The sequence below is a fragment of the Oncorhynchus nerka genome, linkage group LG18, assembly GCF_034236695.1.
Source record: "Oncorhynchus nerka isolate Pitt River linkage group LG18, Oner_Uvic_2.0, whole genome shotgun sequence".
NCBI classification, from domain to species: domain Eukaryota; kingdom Metazoa; phylum Chordata; class Actinopteri; order Salmoniformes; family Salmonidae; genus Oncorhynchus; species Oncorhynchus nerka.
The window spans coordinates 30,444,519-30,465,002 of NC_088413.1; the positions used below are offsets into that span (position 1 = coordinate 30,444,519).

At 41.8% G+C, this 20,484-nt stretch overlaps 1 protein-coding gene across 2 annotated transcripts; it reads right to left on the reverse strand.

Moving 5' to 3' along the window:
* Positions 1-1,368: 1,368 nt before the first annotated feature.
* LOC115145632 (uncharacterized) lies at positions 1,369-19,929 on the reverse strand. Of its 2 annotated transcripts, none has more exons than XM_029687142.2 (7): positions 19,448-19,929; positions 16,699-16,829; positions 16,354-16,503; positions 14,689-14,841; positions 14,252-14,363; positions 10,881-11,002; positions 1,369-4,291 (listed from the first exon to the last, which is right to left on the reverse strand). In XM_029687142.2, exons 1-7 carry the CDS (start codon positions 19,728-19,730, stop codon positions 3,236-3,238), a joined length of 2,007 nt encoding a protein of 668 aa, XP_029543002.2. In that variant the 5' UTR covers positions 19,731-19,929; the 3' UTR covers positions 1,369-3,235. The 2 variants fall into 2 exon arrangements, with proteins under 2 accessions (XP_029543002.2, XP_064860006.1); XM_065003934.1 differs by lacking the exon at positions 19,448-19,929 and adding an exon at positions 18,801-19,005.
* Positions 19,930-20,484: the final 555 nt, after the last annotated feature.

Sequence of the window (20,484 nt, forward strand, 5' to 3'; positions counted from 1 at the left end):
TGTCCAAGACTCTTTCTCCCTCTCAGTTCTCAGTCCAGGAAACTAAAGTCTATGAGAGGTCTTCTGTGCAGTGAATTCTTCCTCTGCTGCCAGCTGGGATGGATAGCGTACTCGGTCAGTTAGTCTCAAATGCAAATAGTGCGTTCCTGCAATCACCCGCAGCAAGAGCGACATCGTTGATATATACAGAGAAAAGAGTCGGCCCGAGAATTGAACTCTGTGGTATCCCCATAGACTGCCAGAGGTCCGGACAACAGGCCCTCTGATTTGACACACTGAACTCTATCTGAGAAGTAGTTGGTGAATCAGGTTGACATATTGTTCATCAGGTGCAATGCAGAGATTAAAAATACTGATGACCGAACTTACCAGCACAGCAAAAAGTCAGGTAAACAACCTCCAACCGCCAAAAGGACCAACAACATGTACAACTGCTAAAGTAAGTAAATATCATTTTACTCAACATTCTGGCTTGTAGAGACTACTGCATCTTTTGTAGGGTGACTTCAGTCACCGAAAAAGCCATGCAGTAACCATGGTAAGACAAGGTAGCTTCCAGCTTTAATTAAGCTAACTTTCCTTGCTAGCTTACAGCTGAATTTACTACCCTAGTTCTTTGTTTGTGATAATATGCAAACCATAATGCAAAATATGCTGATTTCAAAGACTATTGTCACCAAAAACGTTATTAATTCACTTCGTCTCCCTCGCCCCCAAAAATAAATGAACTTTTCTTCCTTCCTTTGCCTCCCATCTGGTTTCCATTCGATTCCATAGCAACAAACTCAGATTCTAGCCACATTCTGCCTACGAATGACATTAATTTCGTAGACAGTGCCCGCTATTATAAAAGAAGAGATTGTTTCTTCTATGAAAATGTTGTTAATCAGTACAACAAAATAATATTCCCTTAGCACTTGCCAATAAAGTAAGTCCTAAATGGAAAGGAAAACAAGCTCAATTACTCAATGCATGCACACACACCTATTGAATAATATGCATTCACCTGTATTGTGAATAGATCTAGGCTACATCTTGATTTACCCAGTGTATCAATACAGATTTTCCATTCAAATAAAGGATTACCATTATGTTGTTTTCTAGTTAGATTGGTAAAAAAAAGTAAATTTGAATATAATTGTTAAAATATAATGATATTGAACTCAAAAGATGCCCAACGTTTGAACAGAGCAGTATCTGAGTTGATCTGACTGGATCAAGTGCCATTCTGTGACTTTGGCAAATACGCCTTTTTTTTGTGGTATCGTTTTGGTATCAAGTATCGTGATACTAAACCTGGTATCGATGTAGAAGTCAAAATTCTGGTATCGTGACAACACTGAATGACATAATGACAAACTGAAAAAATGTTTTTAGAAATTTTAGCACATTTATTGAAAATTAAATACAGAAATATGTCATTTACATAAGTATTCACATCCCTGAGTCAATACATGTTAAAATAACCTTTGGCAGCAATTACAGCTGAGTCTTTCTGAGTAAGTATCTCAGAGCTTTACACACCTGGACTGCACAATGCTTCCATATTATTCTTTTAAAATGTATTCAAGCTCTGTCAAGTTGGTTGTTGATCATTAAACAATGGATGGGACTAATCCTGGAAGCTGTTTAAATCTGCATTCCAGGTTTTAGTTACCACCGGCTAAAACTATGACGTTGAAATCCCTATCTACTCTGTTCCATCTCACTGCGCAATCCACTGTCTCAACAGCCCAGCCAGACAATTTATAAACTTGATCTCCACTGTACAAAGAAATGTCAAAAGAAAACAGGTAAAACGAAACGAAGTGCAGCTAGTTTTCAGTCTTTCCAGCTTCAGTTTGAAGTGATTGTGTTAGCTGTGTTGTTAGCTAGCTCCTCTGAACAAGTGTCCTCATGAGAGCACATTTTCTATGCCAGGTGAAATCGCGCCTCATTTAGCTCATTGTTATGGATGTATCCAAATAAATGTCACTAAAAGACAGCTTATGTAAATGCAGCTACTTTGTTGTTATTCTGCCTGCATTGTTTGACGTGACTAAGTTAGCCATAGTTGGATAGCTAGCAAGCAAGGGATAAGAACATTGAAAATATGAAGAGTGGTAGGTACTCAGTGATGTGTTGTTGGATTTGCCCCAAACATAACGCTTTGTATTGAGGACATAAAGTTTTTAAAAATGCCACATTTTTTTGCTGTTTTAATTTAGTCCCTAATTGCAAACAGGATGCATGTTTTGGAATATGTTGTATTCTGTACATTTCTTCTTTTTACTCTGTCATTTAGGTTAGTTTTGTGGAGTAACTACAATGTTGTTGATCCATCCTCAATTCTCCAATCACAGCCATTAAACTATAACTGTATTAAAGTCACCATTGGCCTCATGTTGAAATCCCTGAGCGGTTTCCTTCCTCTCCGGCAACTGAGTTAGGAAGGACGCATGTATCTTTGCAGTACCTGGATGTATTGATACACCATCCAAACTGTAATTAATAACTTCACCATGCTCAAAGCAATATTCAATGTTTTTTTGTTGTTGACCTATCTACCAAAGTTTTACTCCTGAATGTATTTAGGCTTGCCATAAGAAAGGGGTTGAATACTTATTTCAGCTTTTCATTTTTAATTAATTTGTAAAAATGTCTAAACTTAATTCCACTTTGACATTATGGAGTATTGTGTGTAGGCCAGTGACACAATCTCAATTTAATCCATTTTAAATTCAGTCTAACACAACAAATGTGGGAAAAGTGAAGGGGTGAGAACACTTTCTGACGGCATTGTACGTCTCAACAAAAACTCTGCATGAACTTGATAAACTGCCTTCATTTTCTCATTGAAAGTGTAGTTGAATGGAAGTAATGAAATAGGAATTTGTGACCATCATATAGCCTACACACACTAAGTAACAGAGTTTTTAGGCTTATATATATATACACACCCTTCATACCTGGCTGGATGCAGTATTCTACCCAGGAATATTCAACACTGAAATATGTTACTCTCGTTATTCCAAATGCATCTGTGAATCTTTTCTAATAACAATAATGAAAATTAACTTTAATGCAGGGTTTGATCTAAACGTCAGAAGCTATCTTGTGGAATGGTTACTTTCTATGTTGTAGAGTGAATGGTTTTTAAGCTGGTGTATCCTGAGGTAGCTCTTCTCTGAGAATCTCTTCCCACAGTGCGTACAGGCCAACAACCTTTCTCTCGTGTGGACCTTCAGGTGCATCTTCAGCGGGTTCTGGTGGGAGAACCGCTTCTCACTCTACTGGCAGCTGTAGAGTTCTCCCCTGTGTGGACCCTCTGGTGTCTCTTCAGGCTGTACGAGTGGGAGAAGCGCATCTGACACTGGGTACAGCTGAAGGGTTTCACCCCTGTGTGGACCCTCTGGTGAGTCTTTACATTCTGGAGGCAGCTGAAGCCTTTGTTACAGGACATGCAGATGAACCGTTTCTCTTTACTATTGCCTGATGTTGCTCCCCCTTCCTGAGCCTGGGCCCTTTGGTCCTTTGAGTTCAATACTTGATAGAAAAGGATGCGGCCGTGTGAATCGGAAGCCCCCATCGACGTGGACACTGTGTCGCGATCCCTGAGAATGTGTAAAGGGGAGTGGGTCGCAACATTTGGATTAGTCTCTAAACTTTCCCTGTAATCTAAGACATCTCTACCTTGTGAGTGTCCAAGTCCTAAGTGAGTCTTGTCTGCATTTAGTGTCAGAGGAACGTCGCCCTCCATTTTCACAGTCACTTCGTCTACGACTATAACCTCCCCTTTCTTATCTAGGCACCCTTCAGAGTATACACTACTACTATACCGGTTCCAGTCCCCTTTAGACAGATCAGTCTGTGTCTCTAAACCCAAGGGCATGTTGCCAGGGTCCATCTCTGGTGTGTAAGAGCAAGGCAGATCATCAACACCAGTGTCTAACGTGTCACAACAGGAATGAACCATCCTCTGGCTCTGGTGAAATACCGGTAAGTATTCCGAGCCAGGAGCAGGAGGACAGACCAGTCGCTCCAGTCTCTCTGGGTCTGATCCGTGGTCAGATCCTGGGTGTAAGAGCCTGTGTTTTACAGTCTCTGTGTTGGTCTCTGACTTGAGGAATGCGTTCGGCGTTCCACTGAACTCCGTCATGCTGCGTCGGGTACTGGGCGGTGCTGGGGCGGAGGTGGTGGGGACCTCTGTGGCTACATGGGGAGCTCCAGTCTGGATGTCTCTGCTGTGTCGTTGGTCGTCCTCTCCTCCAGTCCTCTCCAGCTTGACCCCAGGACCTGCAGCCTCTGCAGACTGACATAAGAAGAGAAGAGGTTATTACCGGCACATGAGACTAATTGGATAACAATGTCGTAGGGAAGTCTCTCAAGCTATACTTTCTTCCGTTTGGTATATCGGCATCGAACATGTCACCCTCCCTAGGAAAGGGGGTGACCTTGATAATTTATTGTTAAAATGAGAGGCTTCCTGGATCTTTAATTTAAAGGTCCTTGCTCCCTTTCACCCTAACATAAGAGTTTGATCTGAAACCATTCTTGTGATTGTGTTTTTGCCATCCATTATAAATAATGTTTGTAAGCCTATGTCGCCAGATTATACTACGTGGTCAAAAGTATGTGAACACCTCTTCAAATTAGTGATTTGGCTATTTCAGCCACACCCGTAGCTGACAGGTGTATACAATCAAGCACACAGCCATGCAATCTCTATAGGCAAACATTGGAAGTAGAATGGCCCGTACAGAAGAGCTCAGTGACTTTCAATGTGGCACTGTCATAGGATACCACCTTTCCAACAAGTCAGTTCATCAAATTTCTGCCCTACTAGAGCAGCCGCGGTCAACTGTGAGTGCTGTTATTGTGAAGTGGAAACCTCTAGGAGCAACAACGGTTCAGCCGCAAAGTGGTAAGCCACAGAAGCTCACAGAACTGGACCGAGTGCTGTAGCGCATAATAATCGTCTGTCCTTGGTTGCAACACTCACTACCAAGTTCCAAACTGCTTCTGGAAGCAGCGTCGGCACAATAACTGTTTGTCGGGAGCTTCATGAAATGGTTTTCCATGGCTGATTAGCCGCACACAAGCCTAAGATCACAATGCCAAGTGTCGGCTGGAGTGGTGTAAAGCTCACCACCATTGGACTCTGGAGCAGTGGAAACGCGCTCTCTGTAGTGATGAATCACGCTTCACCATCTGGCAGTCCAATGGACGAATCCGGGTTTGGCGGATGCCAGCAGAACGCTACCTGCCCGAATGCATAGTGCCAACTGTAAAGGTTTGTGGAGGAGTAATAATGGTCTGGGGCTGTTTATCATGGTTCGGGCTAGGTCCCTTAGTTCCGGTGAAGGGAAATCTTAATGCTACAGCATACAATGTGATATTCTAGATTATTCTACACTTCCAACTTTGTGGCAACAGTTTGGGGAAGGCCCTTTTCTGATTAAGCATGAAAATGCCCCAGTGCACAAAGTGTGGTCCATACAGAAATGGTTTGTCGAGATCGGTGTGGAAGAACTTGACTGGCATGCACAGAGCCCTGACCTCAACCCCATCTTACACCTTTGAGATGAACTAGAACGCCAAGCTGCGAGCCAGGCCTAATCGCCCAACATCAGTGCCCGACCTCACTAATGCTCTTGTGCTGCGGGGACTTGCTTCCATTCAGCCAGTGTTCCAACATCTAATGGAAAGCCTTCCCAGAAGAGTGGAGGCTCTTATAGCAGAAAAGGGGGGACCAACTCCATATTAATGCCCATGATTTTGGAATGAGATGTTCGACAAGCAGGTGTCCACATAGATATACACTACATGTAATCCATTCGTGCTTTTCATATAATTCACGTACCCATAGCAATAGTAAACATTAGGCCATAGCAATGGTACAAAAATAAACAGACATGCACACTCCCAAGGCAGGTGCATGTCTAATGGTGCTTAAGTAATACAAACTTATGCTCCTAATGCATGTCTAATGTACCTCACTGGACTAGGTAATGGCTTCCCTTAGCCTAATGACCTAGACACATACAGAGTGCACTTATTCTGCTTACTACTATAAGATGTATAATGTGCACACATGTACTGGAAAATTTCCAACACAACGCAAAGTAGACACTGCCCGGGGGAAATCATGTGAGGCTGTGCAGTTAAATTACTCATATTTTGAGTTACATGGTGTTAACAAACATCTAAACAACAACAAACGCTAACGTGGAAATTGTTATTGGTTCCTGTTCACTTCCGTATCGACTGAAGAGAAAGGCTCTTATTGGTTGGCGTCAAAGCTCAAAGGATGTGGTTAAATGAAGTATTTATGTGTATTGTTCTTTGAATTACGGTACAGCTTATTACCTCAAATCTCCTATGATCAATATCTTTCAAGATGACAGCAGACTAGCTTAGAAAGAACAGTGTGATAGCGAGACAATAGAATGTAGATTCCATCTACGGCACCTCAGTAAGGTAAATATTCAACTGTCCTTGTGCTTCGGTCCTTCTTATGATAATTATTACAATACGGTGCGTTGCGTAAGTCTTCACCCACCTTAAACTTCTCCATTTGATTGTGTTACAACCTGGAATTTAAATGGATTTAATTGTAATTTGCCAACAATTTATTGAAAATACTCTGTCAAAGTGGAACAAAAATTCTAACATTGTTTGAAGATTTATGACAACTAAAACATTATTATACCTTGATTACATAAGTATTCACCCCCTGAGTAAATACTTTGGTAGTGATTACAGCGTTGAATCTTCTTGGGTAAGTCTCTTGAGAGCTTTGCACACCTGTATGCTATTGTGCAACATTTGCCCAATATTCTTTTAAATTCTTCAACCTCTGTCAAGGTGTTGGGGATCATGGCTAGACAGCAATTTTATGTCTTGCCCTAGATTTTCAAGCAGATTTAAGTCAAAAATGTAACTTGGCCATTCAGGAACGTTCACAGTCTTCTTGGTAAGCAACTTCAATGTAGATTTGGCTTTGTGTTGTAGGTTATTGTCCTGTTGAAAGGTGAATTCCTCTGAGTGTCTGGTGTAAAGCAGACTGAAGCAGGTTTTCCTCTGGGATTTTGCCTGTGCTTAGCTACATCCTGTTTCTTTTCATCCTGAAAAATCTCAGTATTTGCTGATGTCAAGCATACCCATAATGCAGCCACCAACATGCTTGAAAATAAGGAGGCAGTCACTCAGTGATGTGTTCTGTTGTGTTTCCCCCAAACAGAAGGCTTTGCATTTAGGCCAAAACGTCCTTTGCTGTGTTTATTTTGTAGTATTACTTTAGTGCTTTGTTGCTTACAGGATGGATGTTTTGGAATATTTGTATTCTTGTCATTCTGTCATCACCTACAGTGTTGATCCATCCTCAATTCTTCCATCTCAGCCATTAAACTCACCAATGAGTTTTAAAAATCACCAATGGCCTCATGGTAACATCCCTGAGCAGTTGCATTCCTGTCCTGCGGCTCAGTTCAGAAGGATAACTATCTTAAATGTGTCTGGTATAATCACGTCACACAGTGATTCCTTCTGATCACATATGTGATATGTCTAGAGAAATTTACTCCTGAACTCATTTAGGCTTGCCTAAACAAAGGGGGTGAAAACTTATGCAATGATTACTGTATATTTTAGTTATCCAATTTTTATATTTAAAAAAATCTTCCACTTTGACAGAGTATTTTGATTAAATTGTTGACGAAAAAATTGCAATTAAATCCATTTTAACTCCAGTTCGTAACAAAATTAGGAAAAGTCTAAAAGGGGAATGAATGTTTAGTTTACCCCTTATATCGCTATAAGTTACCACAAAAATATGCAGAACATTTGATTGTATTGATATATTCTGATTTTAAAATACCAACCCAACAGGGTAGAATGAAGCACAACAGGGTATTTGGTATTTTATTAGGATCCCCATTAGCTGTTGCAAAAGCAGCACTTACTCTTCCTGGGGTCAAGATGAAACATAATACAGAATGACATACCGAACATCAATAGACAAGAACAGCTCAAGAACAGAACTACATACATTTATAGAAAATGAAAGCAATAGGGTGGAACAAACAGCAATAATGAATAGATGATTTAAACAATGAAATATTTGATTTAAGGTCTGTACAAAAATAGTTTTAAAGATTTTACTGAGTTACAGTTCATATAAGGAAATCAGTCAATTGAAATAAATTCATTAGGTCCTAATCTATGGATTTCATATGACTGGGAATACTGCATCTGATATGCATCAGTCACAGATACCTTAAAATAAGGTAGGGGCGTGGATCAGAAAACCAGTCAGTATCTGGTGTGACCACCATTTGCCTTATGCAGTGTGACACATCTCCTTCACATAGAGTTGATCAGGCTGTTGATTGTGGCCTGTGGCATGTTGTCCCACTCAATGGCTGTGCGAAGTTTCTGGATATTGGCGGGAACTGGAACACGCTGTTGTACATGTTGTTCCCGAGCATCCCAAACATGCTCAATGGGTGACTTGTCTGGTGAGTATGCAGGCCATGGAAGAACCGGGGCATTTTCAGGTTCCAAGAATTGTGTACAGATCCTTGCGATGTGGGGCCTTGCATTATTATGCTGAAACATGACGTAAAGGCGGTAGATGAATGGACCACAATGGGCCCGACAGGATCTCATCACGGTATAGCTGTGCATTCAAATTGCCATCGATAAAATGCAATTGTGTTCATTGTCCGTAGCTTATGCCTGCCCATACCATAACCCCACCGCCACCATGGGGCACTCTGTTCACAACATTGACACGCGACGCCATAAACGTGGTCGGCGGTTGTGAGGCTGGTTGGACATACTTCCAAATTCTCAAAAACAACATTGGAGGTGGCTTATGGTAGAGAAATTAACATTCAATTATCTGGCAACAGCTCTTGTGGACATTCCTGTAGTCAGCATGCCAATTGCACACGCCCTCAAAATTTGAGACATGTGACATTGTGTTGAGTGACAAAACTGCACATTTCAGAGTGGCCTTTTATTGTCCCCGGCACAAGGTGCAACTGTGTAATGATCATGCTGATTACCTTGACAAAGGAGAAATGCTCACTAACTGGGATGTAAACAAATTGGTGCACAACGTTTTTGCAAAGTACGTTTTTTGTGTGTATGGAACATTTCTGGGATCTTTATTTCAGCTGATGAAATATGGGACAAACACTTTACATGTTGCATTTTATATTTTTTGTTCAATGAATGAAATGGTTGAAAAACATTACACCTATAATAATAATGAATATTGTGCATTAGTTTACTTTCTATTTATTTGATGAAATAAATAAATAAACTTTTTAAACATTGTCAACCTGAGTTTGTAAAACATGAACAGATTTATTGTTGCTAGCCAATAACATTACTAATTACAATTATATATGCACATATCATTACTTACGTTAGACTATGTAACTAATTAATCATTGTAATGTTATTAGCAAATGTATCTAAATATGTATAAAATATATTATTCAAAGAGAAATTAATATTGACATTGGTCATTTATTTGCCATTTTTTCAAACAACATTTTACAATCGTTAGGTGCATAATCCTAACAGGGTGGAACCTTAGAGTGGAATAATTTTGCTTTACACTGTTTTTTCCCCCACCAACAAATGATACTTCCTGAACATGGTGCCATTGTGGGAGGGGGCTGTTTTTTTAAAGGGGAATTCAGTTTCTCTATATTAATTTAGCCACCTCCACAAAAGATATGTACATTTAGTTTTTATATTTTTGGAGAGACAAGTTTTTAAATGGATAGTTGTTGGCCTAATGCCTGGAAGTTTACGGGAACAGTTAGCATGTATTTGCGCTAATGCTAGTAGCGATGCATTCCACCCCCCGGCTAGGTTTACTGTCTCTCTAAAAAATAGGTATTTACACAAGCCTGTTTCAAATAACTTAAAAGGATTAATGAGGGGTTAATTACGGTTAACCCCTCATTAATTGTGGTTAATTACCCCCTTATCCTAAGACACTTCACATGATAACTATAATATTTCATCTAAATAACAGTTCCAAGACATCCCCATTGTACATTTCAAGTGATATGATTTCTCTCAATTATTAGACACAACTATGTCTGATAAGGCTACTCCTGCAGTGCATACAGGGACACTGCCTCTCCCGTATGGACCTTCTGGTGCACCTTCATATTGTGGTGGTGGGAGAACCTCTTTGCACACTGGGGGCAGCTGTAGGGTTTCTCCCCTGTGTGGACCCTCTGATGCCTCTTCAGGTTGGACGATCTGGAGAAAATGGAAGGGCAGAGATGGCAGCTGAACGCTTTCTCCCCCGTGTGCATCCTCTGGTGGATCTCCACCTGTTTGGGGAAACTGAAGGATATCCCACAGAACGAACACGGAAAGCACTTCTCTTTGGAGCTGCCACCTTTACTGATTCCGTCTCTACTACGGTCATGTGTCAATGGGCTTGTGTTGACATTTAGTGTTGAGGCACGGGTATGTTCTGAGGTCTGGTTTAACATTAGGAGAGTGTGAGGAGGATGAAGGCCAGGAAGTGTCTGTGTTGTTGCAGGGTCCATGTTCCAGTTGATAGATCCTATAGAAGGTATGCTAAAGGCAGCATCTGTTAGGGTGTTAACCTGTGGTGCCATCAGTCTCTCTGAATCACCACTATAGGAGCAGGACAGAGCATCACTAGCCGAATCTGTGTCTGTTCTCTTCAGCCGCATACGGACACCTCCCAGTCCCCGCAGACCAATTGTATGCCTCGCCCTGGTCTCAGCCAGTCCTGGTCTCAGTTCAGTTGTTGTTTTGTGTTCCACTGTCTGTTTTTGGTTGTTATTAACAGTGTTGCTCCCCAGCCCAGAGTTGAGGACACTGTCCCATCCACTGACCTCCACTATGTCATCTCTAGTCCTGGCCTGCTCAGTGATGTTGTCCCCTGGGTCCTTGGCTGCACCGTCCTGGGAATCCAAGATGTCCGCCCAGTCTCCTCGGTTAGCCTCCAGCCAACCACCTGCAAGAGGTTACAAAATACTTTCCAAACGTGGAAGATAAAATGTAACGTTATGACTATAAATACTGTTCCCTAAAGGAGGGAAACAAGGTACAACATACTATGGGGAGTCGCACACTCGCCACTTCGATTGAAGGATCTACAATCACGCCTGACAAGGCCAATGAAATCTGCGTAACGCTGGACACCCCGCCTTCCACAGGATTCATTCCTTCCTTCAATTTAATATCTCTCTCAAGGTTTGACAAACTTTTTTAGCCACAAGTAGTGCAGAGTTTTTACTTGTTCGAAAGCAAACCTGCCCATACGCCTGGGACAACAGGACTCTGCGCAACATGAGTTGTCAGGGTCCTCGCCTAAAGGGCAAATGATCTCCCCGAACCAAGGCTGCCTGGGCCAACAGAGAGGCACAAGAATCAATGATAAGCCCTCCCAGCGCACCCTCTCCAACGTGGGCTGAATCAGAACCACTGCCGGAAATGCATAAAGGAAGGTCAAAAGGTCACTGGTGCGCCAGAGAGGCTTTCCTAACGGGGCGCTTGGGTCCTTCGTGCAGAAAAAAAGACAACAATATGCATTGCAAGAAAATGAGCAAAGATCTATGTCGGCATTTCTGAACCTCTCCCATATCTGGGCAACCACCCAGGGGTTGGAAAAGGGCCCCCCCTGGATAGCAGATCCACCCGAGTTGAGGTAACCAGGAACATGCATCACCTGATGTGAGAGCAAATGTGCACTGCTCCACCACAACAGGAAGCGAGCCAAGGTGAGGAGGGGGAGGGTCCGCCCATGCCTGTTGATGTATTATATATACATTTAAGTCATTTAGCACACGCTCTTATCCAGCGTGACTTACAAGAGTGAGAGCGCACATTTGTGTACCATTTTCATACTGGTCCCCCGTGGGAACTGAACCAACAACCCTGGCATTGCAAGCACCATGCTCTACCAACTGAGCCACCATTGTTAGATACGACCAGCACACAGTGGTGTAAAGTACTTAAGTACAAATACTTGAAAGTACTGCTTAAGTAGTTTTTGGGGGTATCTGTACTTTACTATTAATATTTGTGCCTACTTTTACTTTACTACATTCCAAAATAAAATAATGTACTTTTTACTCCATACATTTTCCTTGACACCCAAAAGTACAGGAAATGTGTCAAATTCACACACTTATCAAGAGAACATCCCTTGTTATCCCCACTGAGTCTGATCTGGCGGACTCACTAAACACAAATACTTAGTTTGTAAATCATGTCTGAGTGTTGGAGTGTGCCCCTGGCTCTCGTCAATTAAAATAAAAAATGTAATTCTGGTTTACTTAATAAGAAATTTGAAATGGTTTATACTTTTACTTTTGATACTCAAGTATATTTAAAAGCAAATACATTTAAACTTTTACTCAAGTAGTATTTTACTGGGTGACTTTTTTACTTGAGTAATTTTCTATGAAGGTACCTTTTACTTTTCAAGTATGACAATTTAGTACTTTTAACACCACTGCCCACACATGTCTGACAATCAGAAGTTCCAGGTAATTGATATGCCGGGCTCTCTGCGACACCGTCCATACTTCTCGAATTCAGTAACCCTCGCACACCGCGCCCCGTCTGTCGTGACCACCTTGCGGGACAACACCTTGCCCATGAGAACCCCTTGCGACAGTAACCGGGGATCCCTCCACTGGGCCAGTGCCTGAAGGCATGTCGGGGACACTGGAATTGACCGGTTTAGGTGGCGAGATGCATCCAAGCGTGTTGCTAGCCCCCAGCACTGGAACAGCCTCGTGGGAATGACCACCATCCATAGAAGCATCATCCCCAGTAGACGCAGGAACTGGTGAAAAACAAATTTGGGCCAAGCAGAGCTGGAAACCCAACAACCTCTCCGGGGATAGAAAAGTGCAATTTAAGGATGATTCTAACTCGAGACCCAGGAATGGAATGTGCTGAGACAACTCTTTTTCTGGTTTACAATAAAACCTAGAGAATGAACATGGGGCATTAGCCTCGGTGTGTAACACTGCTTGTTCCTTTGACTGCCATCAGCCAATCATCCTGATAGGTCAACACACTCAGCCCCTGGCCCCTCATGGAGTACCCAAAAAATTATGCTACTTTCATAGCGTGAGGAGGTGGCTGTCCCCAAACTAAGTCCTCTTCATCACCCGAGGAAACCCCCGGAAGTGTCCAGGGACACCATGGCGTCATCCGAACATGGGCCCTGTATGTCACCGAACCCACCGGCTCACCACCTCCCTGCTGGGAGGCTAGTTCCACCTTTTCCGACAACAGCCTCAAGCCCCTTTCCGCTTCCTGCACCTCGGTCCCAGCCAAGTTGCCGGATTCTTGGAAAGGAAAGTCGCAAAGAATGCTGCACGTCTTTCCAGGGAGTTTTCACACATTATGTGGCAATGCGCACACGGACTGGTTCGCATAGTATAACCGCATAACTGGGGGCGTGATCGTGACCCTGAACCCGGCTTAGCCATCGTAGTCTCGGTCGCTTTCTTAGCCATCTTACTCATTGCTCCAGAAAACTGAAGAATAATTAACTGTTTGGAATTAGGAAACTAACAATACCAAATACAAACTTCAGCACACAACGTCCAGGGGGGTGAGCACACTCTACCACAGTCTTGTTTCCCAATTGTTTGTTTTAGTAGCGTTAATTGTTCCTGTTCACACCAAGGTGAAGAGTGGAATAGTTGACGGAATAAATCAGAGCCTCGCGATTATCACCTGTGGAAGGACGGGGCTTCCAGCGAGGTACAGATTTCATTGGCCTTGTCAGGCGTGATTGTGGATCCTTCAACCAGTCACGAGAGTGCGACTCCCCATAGTATGTTGTACCGAAGTTGACTGACTGACTGAAGAGGAACTCCAATACATGTTTTTGTCAATTACCTGGTGAAGTTCAAGTTCATGTCATAAGTTGTATTCATTTCATTTTATGAATGAAGAAAATGAAGAAAGAATCATACAGGCGCATCACTATTACCATTGAAGAGGGCTCTATGCTGACTTTTTATTGTAAGTTGAAAAATGTAGGCGCACAAAGAAATTTAGGAGTACAATTAAACATATTTCAGGTATTAAAGCTAGAATATTACATTTTTCTAGGCACACTGGTAGTAAATTAAAATTCCAAGTTTCACTACAAAATATTTAGATGCATATGTGAGTAAAATGGTCGCACTGTAGAACCCTGTTGAGGATTTATAGGTTATATGTATGTCTCTCTTACCTTGCTCCCCCATCTTTAGCCCACTCAGTAGATCAATGCTCTCGGGTCCGTCTTCTATGGTCTCCTCTTTGACTAGCAGCAGATCAGGCTTCCCATCCTCCACGTCTACTGACTGTAAGAGATACAGAGTGAGAGGATGTTGGATCAAGACATCTGATATGAGCACCCTGCTATGGAGCATCTTCTGATTGGGCAATGAGGGACTGCTATGAGTATTATGCAAACATGTTAGTTGATTTGATTACTTGACACTCTTTAAAATGGTTTGATAATTCAGGCATGGTCCCACCCTTTTGACAAAATTAATCAAGACCTGGGCCAGTTTCCACAGTCTTAGTAGGAGTGCTGATCGAGGATCAGAACTCCTACTCTGATAGGCTATGTGGATACGGGCCCTGACCTAATACCATTCAGACAGTAGTTTACATTGGGCTCACCTCAGTGAGACTGTGTGTGGTCCTGTGCTGCTCAGCTGGTTCCTCTGTGGGTTCAGGAGGAGGTGTAGTCTGGTTGTCCTCTATGACCATGTTCCCCTCAGTGTTCCCCAGACCCTCCTCCTTCACCAGCAGCACTTCTGGACCCTCCTCCTCCTGGAAGAGAGGTGATACAGATTACACAGACATACACTCCCTCGGGTACGTACACACACACACACACACACACACACACACACACACAGATAATAAACCCACTTTCAACATGGAGTGTTTACCCATCTCCACTACGTTTGAGTCCTATACTGTAGTTAAGAATGACTTCATTGTTGTTAAACCCATCATGGTGGACATAAATAAATATGTTGTGGATAAATCAGTCAGCTATGATAAGTCAAAAGTCATCAGACAAACCTTAAACTATTTTGAAGTGTACAATAAGTATTTGACTTTCACAGTCACTTCATCTAGAATCAGATCCTCCCCATATACTACCCACCATTGCGACCTGTACGCTCTCGTTGGCTGGCCCTCGCTTCATACTCGTCGCCAAACCCACTGGCTCCATGTCATCTACAAGACCCTGCTAGGTAAAGTCCCCCCTTATCTCAGCTCGCTGGTCACCATAGCATCTCCCACCTGTAGCACACGCTCCAGCAGGTATATCTCTCTAGTCACCCCAAAACCAATTCTTTCTTTGGCCGCCTCTCCTTCCAGTTCTCTGCTGCCAATGACTGGAACGAACTACAAAAATCTCTGAAACTGAAAACACTTATCTCCCTCACTATCTTTAAGCACCAACTGTCAGAGCAGCTCACAGATTACTGCACCTGTACATAGCCCACCTATAATTTAGCCCAAACAACTACCTCTTTCCCTACTGTATTTAATTAATTAATGAATTATGCTCCTTTGCACCCCATTATTTTTTTCTACTTTCCACATTCTTCCATTGCAAATCTACCATTCCAGTGTTTTACTTGCTATATTGTATTTACTTTGCCACCATGGCCTTTTTTTGCCTTTACCTCCCTTATCTCACCTCATTTGCTCACATCGTATATAGACTTGTTTATTTTTTATTTTATTTCACCTTTATTTATCCTGTATTATTGACTGTATGTTTGTTTTACTCCATGTGTAACTCTGTGTCGTTGTATGTGTCGAACTGCTTTGCTTTATCTTGGCCAGGTCGCAATTGTAAATGAGAACTTGTTCTCAACTTGCCTACCTGGTTAAATAAAGGTGAAATAAATAAAAATAAAATTATCTAGGCACCCTTCAGTGTATACACTACTACTGTATTGGTTCCAGTCCCCTCTAGACAGATCAGTCTGTGTCTCTAAACCCAAGGGCATGTTGCCAGGGTCCATCTCTGTGGAGTAAAAACCCGATGGATCATCACCACCAGTGTCTAATGTCTCACCATCTCCACGGTAATGAACCGTTCTCTGGCTCTGGTTAAATACTGGAAAGTACTCTGGGCCCGGAGCAGGAGGATAGCCCAGTGGCCCCAGCCTCTCTGAGTCTGATCCATTTACATTTACATTTAAGTCATTTAGCAGACGCTCTTATCCAGAGCGACTTACAGATCCTGTATGTAAGAGCCTGTGTGTTCAAATCTATGTCTGTCTCTGACTTGAGGACGGTGTTCGGCGTTCCACTGACCTCCGTGATGCTGCGTTGGGTCCTGGGCCTGGGCGGTGCTGGGACGGTGGTGGGGTCCTCAGTGGCTTCATGGTGCACTCCAGCCACTCCAGTCTGGATGTGTCTGCTGTGCCGTGGGTCCTCCTCTCTTTCAGACCAGGCATCTGCAGGCTGACACAAGAAGAGAGGAGGTTATTACCAGCAGTCTAATTGGATAACAATGTTGTAGGAAAGTCTCACAAGCTCCCCTATGGCAGATAAATGAGGATGTACTTGTAAGCAAGTAAATAGCCAAGGGGAGCCTTTCTGAAATATACTGGCCACATTTGTTGGACTGTAATTTTTATGTAATACTATTACACTAACCTCTATCACGATAACGTGTTGGGTTGAGGTTCCACTCCCCTCATCAACAGTGATTGGTTGGTCATCTCTCCATGTATTGTCTGTCGCTGGCTTCACAAAGCTCCTGTGGCCTCCAGTGAAATGTCCTTCACCTGAGAGAGTGATTGGGGGAAAAGAAGGAATTAGGTTAGGTACTGTCAATGCTCAATGGTATATTGTACACTATTGTTACTGTCTAGAATTGGCAAGGATGTAAGGCAACACTTCTCATAACTTCTTGATATACTATTTATTGATCAATGTATTAACCCATTTAATCCCGAATTTTCCCCAGACATGAAAATATCCAAATCAAGTGTCATTAGTAACCCTTTGAAGTAATCAATCATTATTTTATTAAATTTTAATGGAAAAGTAGGTTGAAAAGGTCTGTTTTATGGGCGATCACAATTGTGACCGGTGGGATAATGTTAGGTATACTAAATTAACATATTTATCCTATGCAGTTATCAAAGTTATTATAAATCCCAACCCAGTTATTCACACATTTAAAACTCTGTCACTGGCAGTCCCCAGCATTGCTACTAGAATGCCCCGTCACATTCTAGTGTGACTATTTTACACATCAAAAACCCTTATACAACACGATATGAATACTGAGAGCAAAGACAAAAAAACAACAACCATCAACGCATTTCAACATTGTTACTTTAGTGCAACATGTATTGAAACATTAATATTGTAACTTTATTGTAACATTTGGACTTGTACTTTAGTGCAATATTCATTGTAACATTGTCATTGTGACATTTTAGTGCAACATTCACTAACAACTGTATAGCAGTCGTGTGATTCATTCCCACTGAACATAAAGGTAACATTTAGGATAGAGGTAGCCTGTAGAATATACATTCAAGTAGAGGCCTACACTGAACAAAATACATAAATATATATATATCATAGAGGTACGCTTCAGAACCAAGTGCAAGATTAGTTTGTGCATCACTGTTTTGAACTATGATCAGTCAGTCCTGGTACATCTACTGTCATACAGTATGTCTTGAATCAATTGACCTTTCTTTTCCAAAAACATTTCAGTCATTTCGATTGTCTTGATCGTCAACTTTTCTTTTCTTCCTAGTCCGTTGTACTGCTTCTCCTCACCCTTTATTGACTTTTCTATTTTTCTTTTATTGTCTTTTTCAGCCCTTTTTCCATTCGCTCTCATCTCCTTTTCTACGATCCATGGTATATATTGAAGCAATCAATGTGCAGTGGCGCTTTGCATTTCTCACATGCATAGGTAGTACGTTTGTCACAATGACGGCTTCTCCTGAACCGGAGCATTGTGTTGATTGGCCAGTGAGAAGCTTTGTTATATCTTGCCTGATCTTCAACAGTGGTGGCCAGTAAAGATCTCCTTCTGTGGCTCAGTGGTTTCGTGCCAAACTTTTGCATTTTTGGGCTCTATACTATGTGTTTTGGAATCGCATTGGTGGCAGGCCTCTTCGTTCGTTTGAACTCAATCTTTATTTTTGACCACCTGCAAAATTCCCCTTGGCTCTTCTGGCTGACCCCTCTGGCTGGTAGAGGCCCTTGGCTCTTCATTATCAACAATGGAGGGGGTTGTGGATCCGGGGGGGGGGTAATAATCACTGATAACGTTGTTTCTGTCATGATCTGTTTGCATAGGTTCAGCATATGCATTCAACAGCCTGGCTGGCGAATGGCCTGTCCATAGTCCATATCTGACCCATCGCTATCACAATCACTCAGGACAGCATCTTTCTCATTTTGAGGGATAACTGCAATGTTGCATGCCTTGTCTGGGCAGTCACCTAGATCAAACATATCCAGAACTTGACTCAAAGTTAAACTAAAAGAAAGAACAGAGTAGAAAGTTAGTTATACACATACATAGTTCTTGTTTTACCTATGTGTATACCTAGATGCACTGTGTTATCCCTCCGGTCACTATTATTGCCGTCAACATGTTTACACATTCTATGACCACACTGAACAAAGTTGAGTAATTGCAAATGCATATATCAATACTAGACACCTTAAAGATGATGTGTACCAAAAATCTTTGTGCTATCTTTATGTTAACATACTTTACTAACCTGTTGTTTGGGAGCTTTGATGCAGCCATCCTCTTCTCATGGTGCAACCAGGAAGTAAACAGCTCTGGTCATGTGACAATTTACAATAAACATGTGACACTGCACATCATTCATTGGGACCCTTTATTATTTCAATATTTGCTGTAAATGCATTGATAGATCATTCAGTAAAAGTTTTAGAGCCTTATAACTGAAAACGTTTTTTCCAGTCAAAATAGGTTAAATTTGATGCATCAAATTGTTTTTAATTAGTAAATAATAGGAAATGCAGTACATCAAATATTATGTTAGAATATGATATTTTGTCTTTATGCAAGATAGCTAAGTAATCTGGGGGAACTCTTGCATACTATCCAAATACTGACCAAGACCCAATTCTAGTTAACACAAGAGTTTCCAAAACTTGGTCCTAAGAGATGCACTTTTTTTCCCCACCAACACTGCAAAGCTGATTTAAATGATAAAATCTTGATGATTAGTTTACTATTTGTATCAGATGTGTAGTGCTAGGGCAAAAAAAAAACTGCACCCTTTAGGGTCTGGAGGACCGAGTTTGGGAAATGCTGAGTTAACACATCTAAAGTTACACATGCGCATAGGATAACGGGGCGACAGGCCCCTCAGCCTCTGTCTTCTGCAAAACGTACCTCTGGTCATTCCTCTGTTTCGGTTGAGGATCTTGACACTACTGGGACGACTGGCGAGGACGCGCTCTCGCATTGTCCTTTCTGCGCGCTCCCGTGCGACTTTCAGATCGAGTAGCTGTAGTTTCCTCCGCAATGAGCTGTTTTCTTTCCGACTTTGAGTTATTTCCAAACGAAACACTGCATAGTCGTCGTCTACGAGTTTACAGATCTCTGCAACGGCTGCATTTGCTAGCACCTCCATGATGGAGGCTATCTGAGTGTGAAAAACCATACAGTTAGCCATTGTTAGCAGCTAGCTAGCGTTAACTAGATAACATCGATCAACCAAGTTCTGTCTCCAACGAGAATTAAACACTACCTAGGAAAAGTATGTGATGCTGTTCATTTAAATGTCATGAGTTCCACTGCGTTAATAAACGTCTTAATAAAAACGCTAACGTGGAAATTGTTCTTAGTTAATGTTCACTTCCGTTTAAACTGAAGAGAAATGATCTTATTGGGTGGCGTCATAGCTCAAAGGGTGTGGTTTGAATAACGGTCCTGTTTTACGTTACGCATCAAATCTCATATGATCGAGTATCTTTTAATACCTGTGTTTGGTTTGCTAGACATGTTTGATGTAGCAATGTAAGTTGATTTTTGTATTATGAATAATAAAAAATAATAAATAAAACATTTTAACTTTAAAAAAAAGTAGTATATTTCAAGCGGTGTTAGCAAAAATAGAGTAGAAAATAATAGAATCACCTCAGTAAGGTAAATATGAATCTGTCCGAGTTCTGTTTAGTTGACTGCTTCTATCTCTACAAGTTACCACAAAATATACACGACATTTGGAATAGTTAAATTATGATTTTAAAATACCTACCCAGGTAGCTAGCTAGCACTCACCTGGCTAACTTGTGTACTGTCATGAGGGACGCCCAACAATATGACTTTTTTCTAAGTATTGAGAACGCTTGGAAGCAGGCAATGTTGAAAAGTAATCTTTAGACATGTTGTAAGTATGCGCCCGCAACCCATATTCTCCGCAAAAT

Bases quoted from the DNA above. Each gene is read 5' to 3' on its own strand.
- LOC115145632 (XM_029687142.2), bottom strand. From the start codon at position 19,730: ATGGCTAACTGTATGGTTTTTCACACTCAGATAGCCTCCATCATGGAG. The intron at 16,504-16,698 runs GTTAGTGTAATA...TTCTTGTGTCAG, and splicing joins AACACGTTATCGTGATAGAG to CCTGCAGATGCCTGGTCTGA. The intron at 14,842-16,353 runs GTCAGTGGAACG...CCTCTCTTCCAG, and splicing joins CCCAACGCAGCATCACGGAG to GAGGAGGAGGGTCCAGAAGT.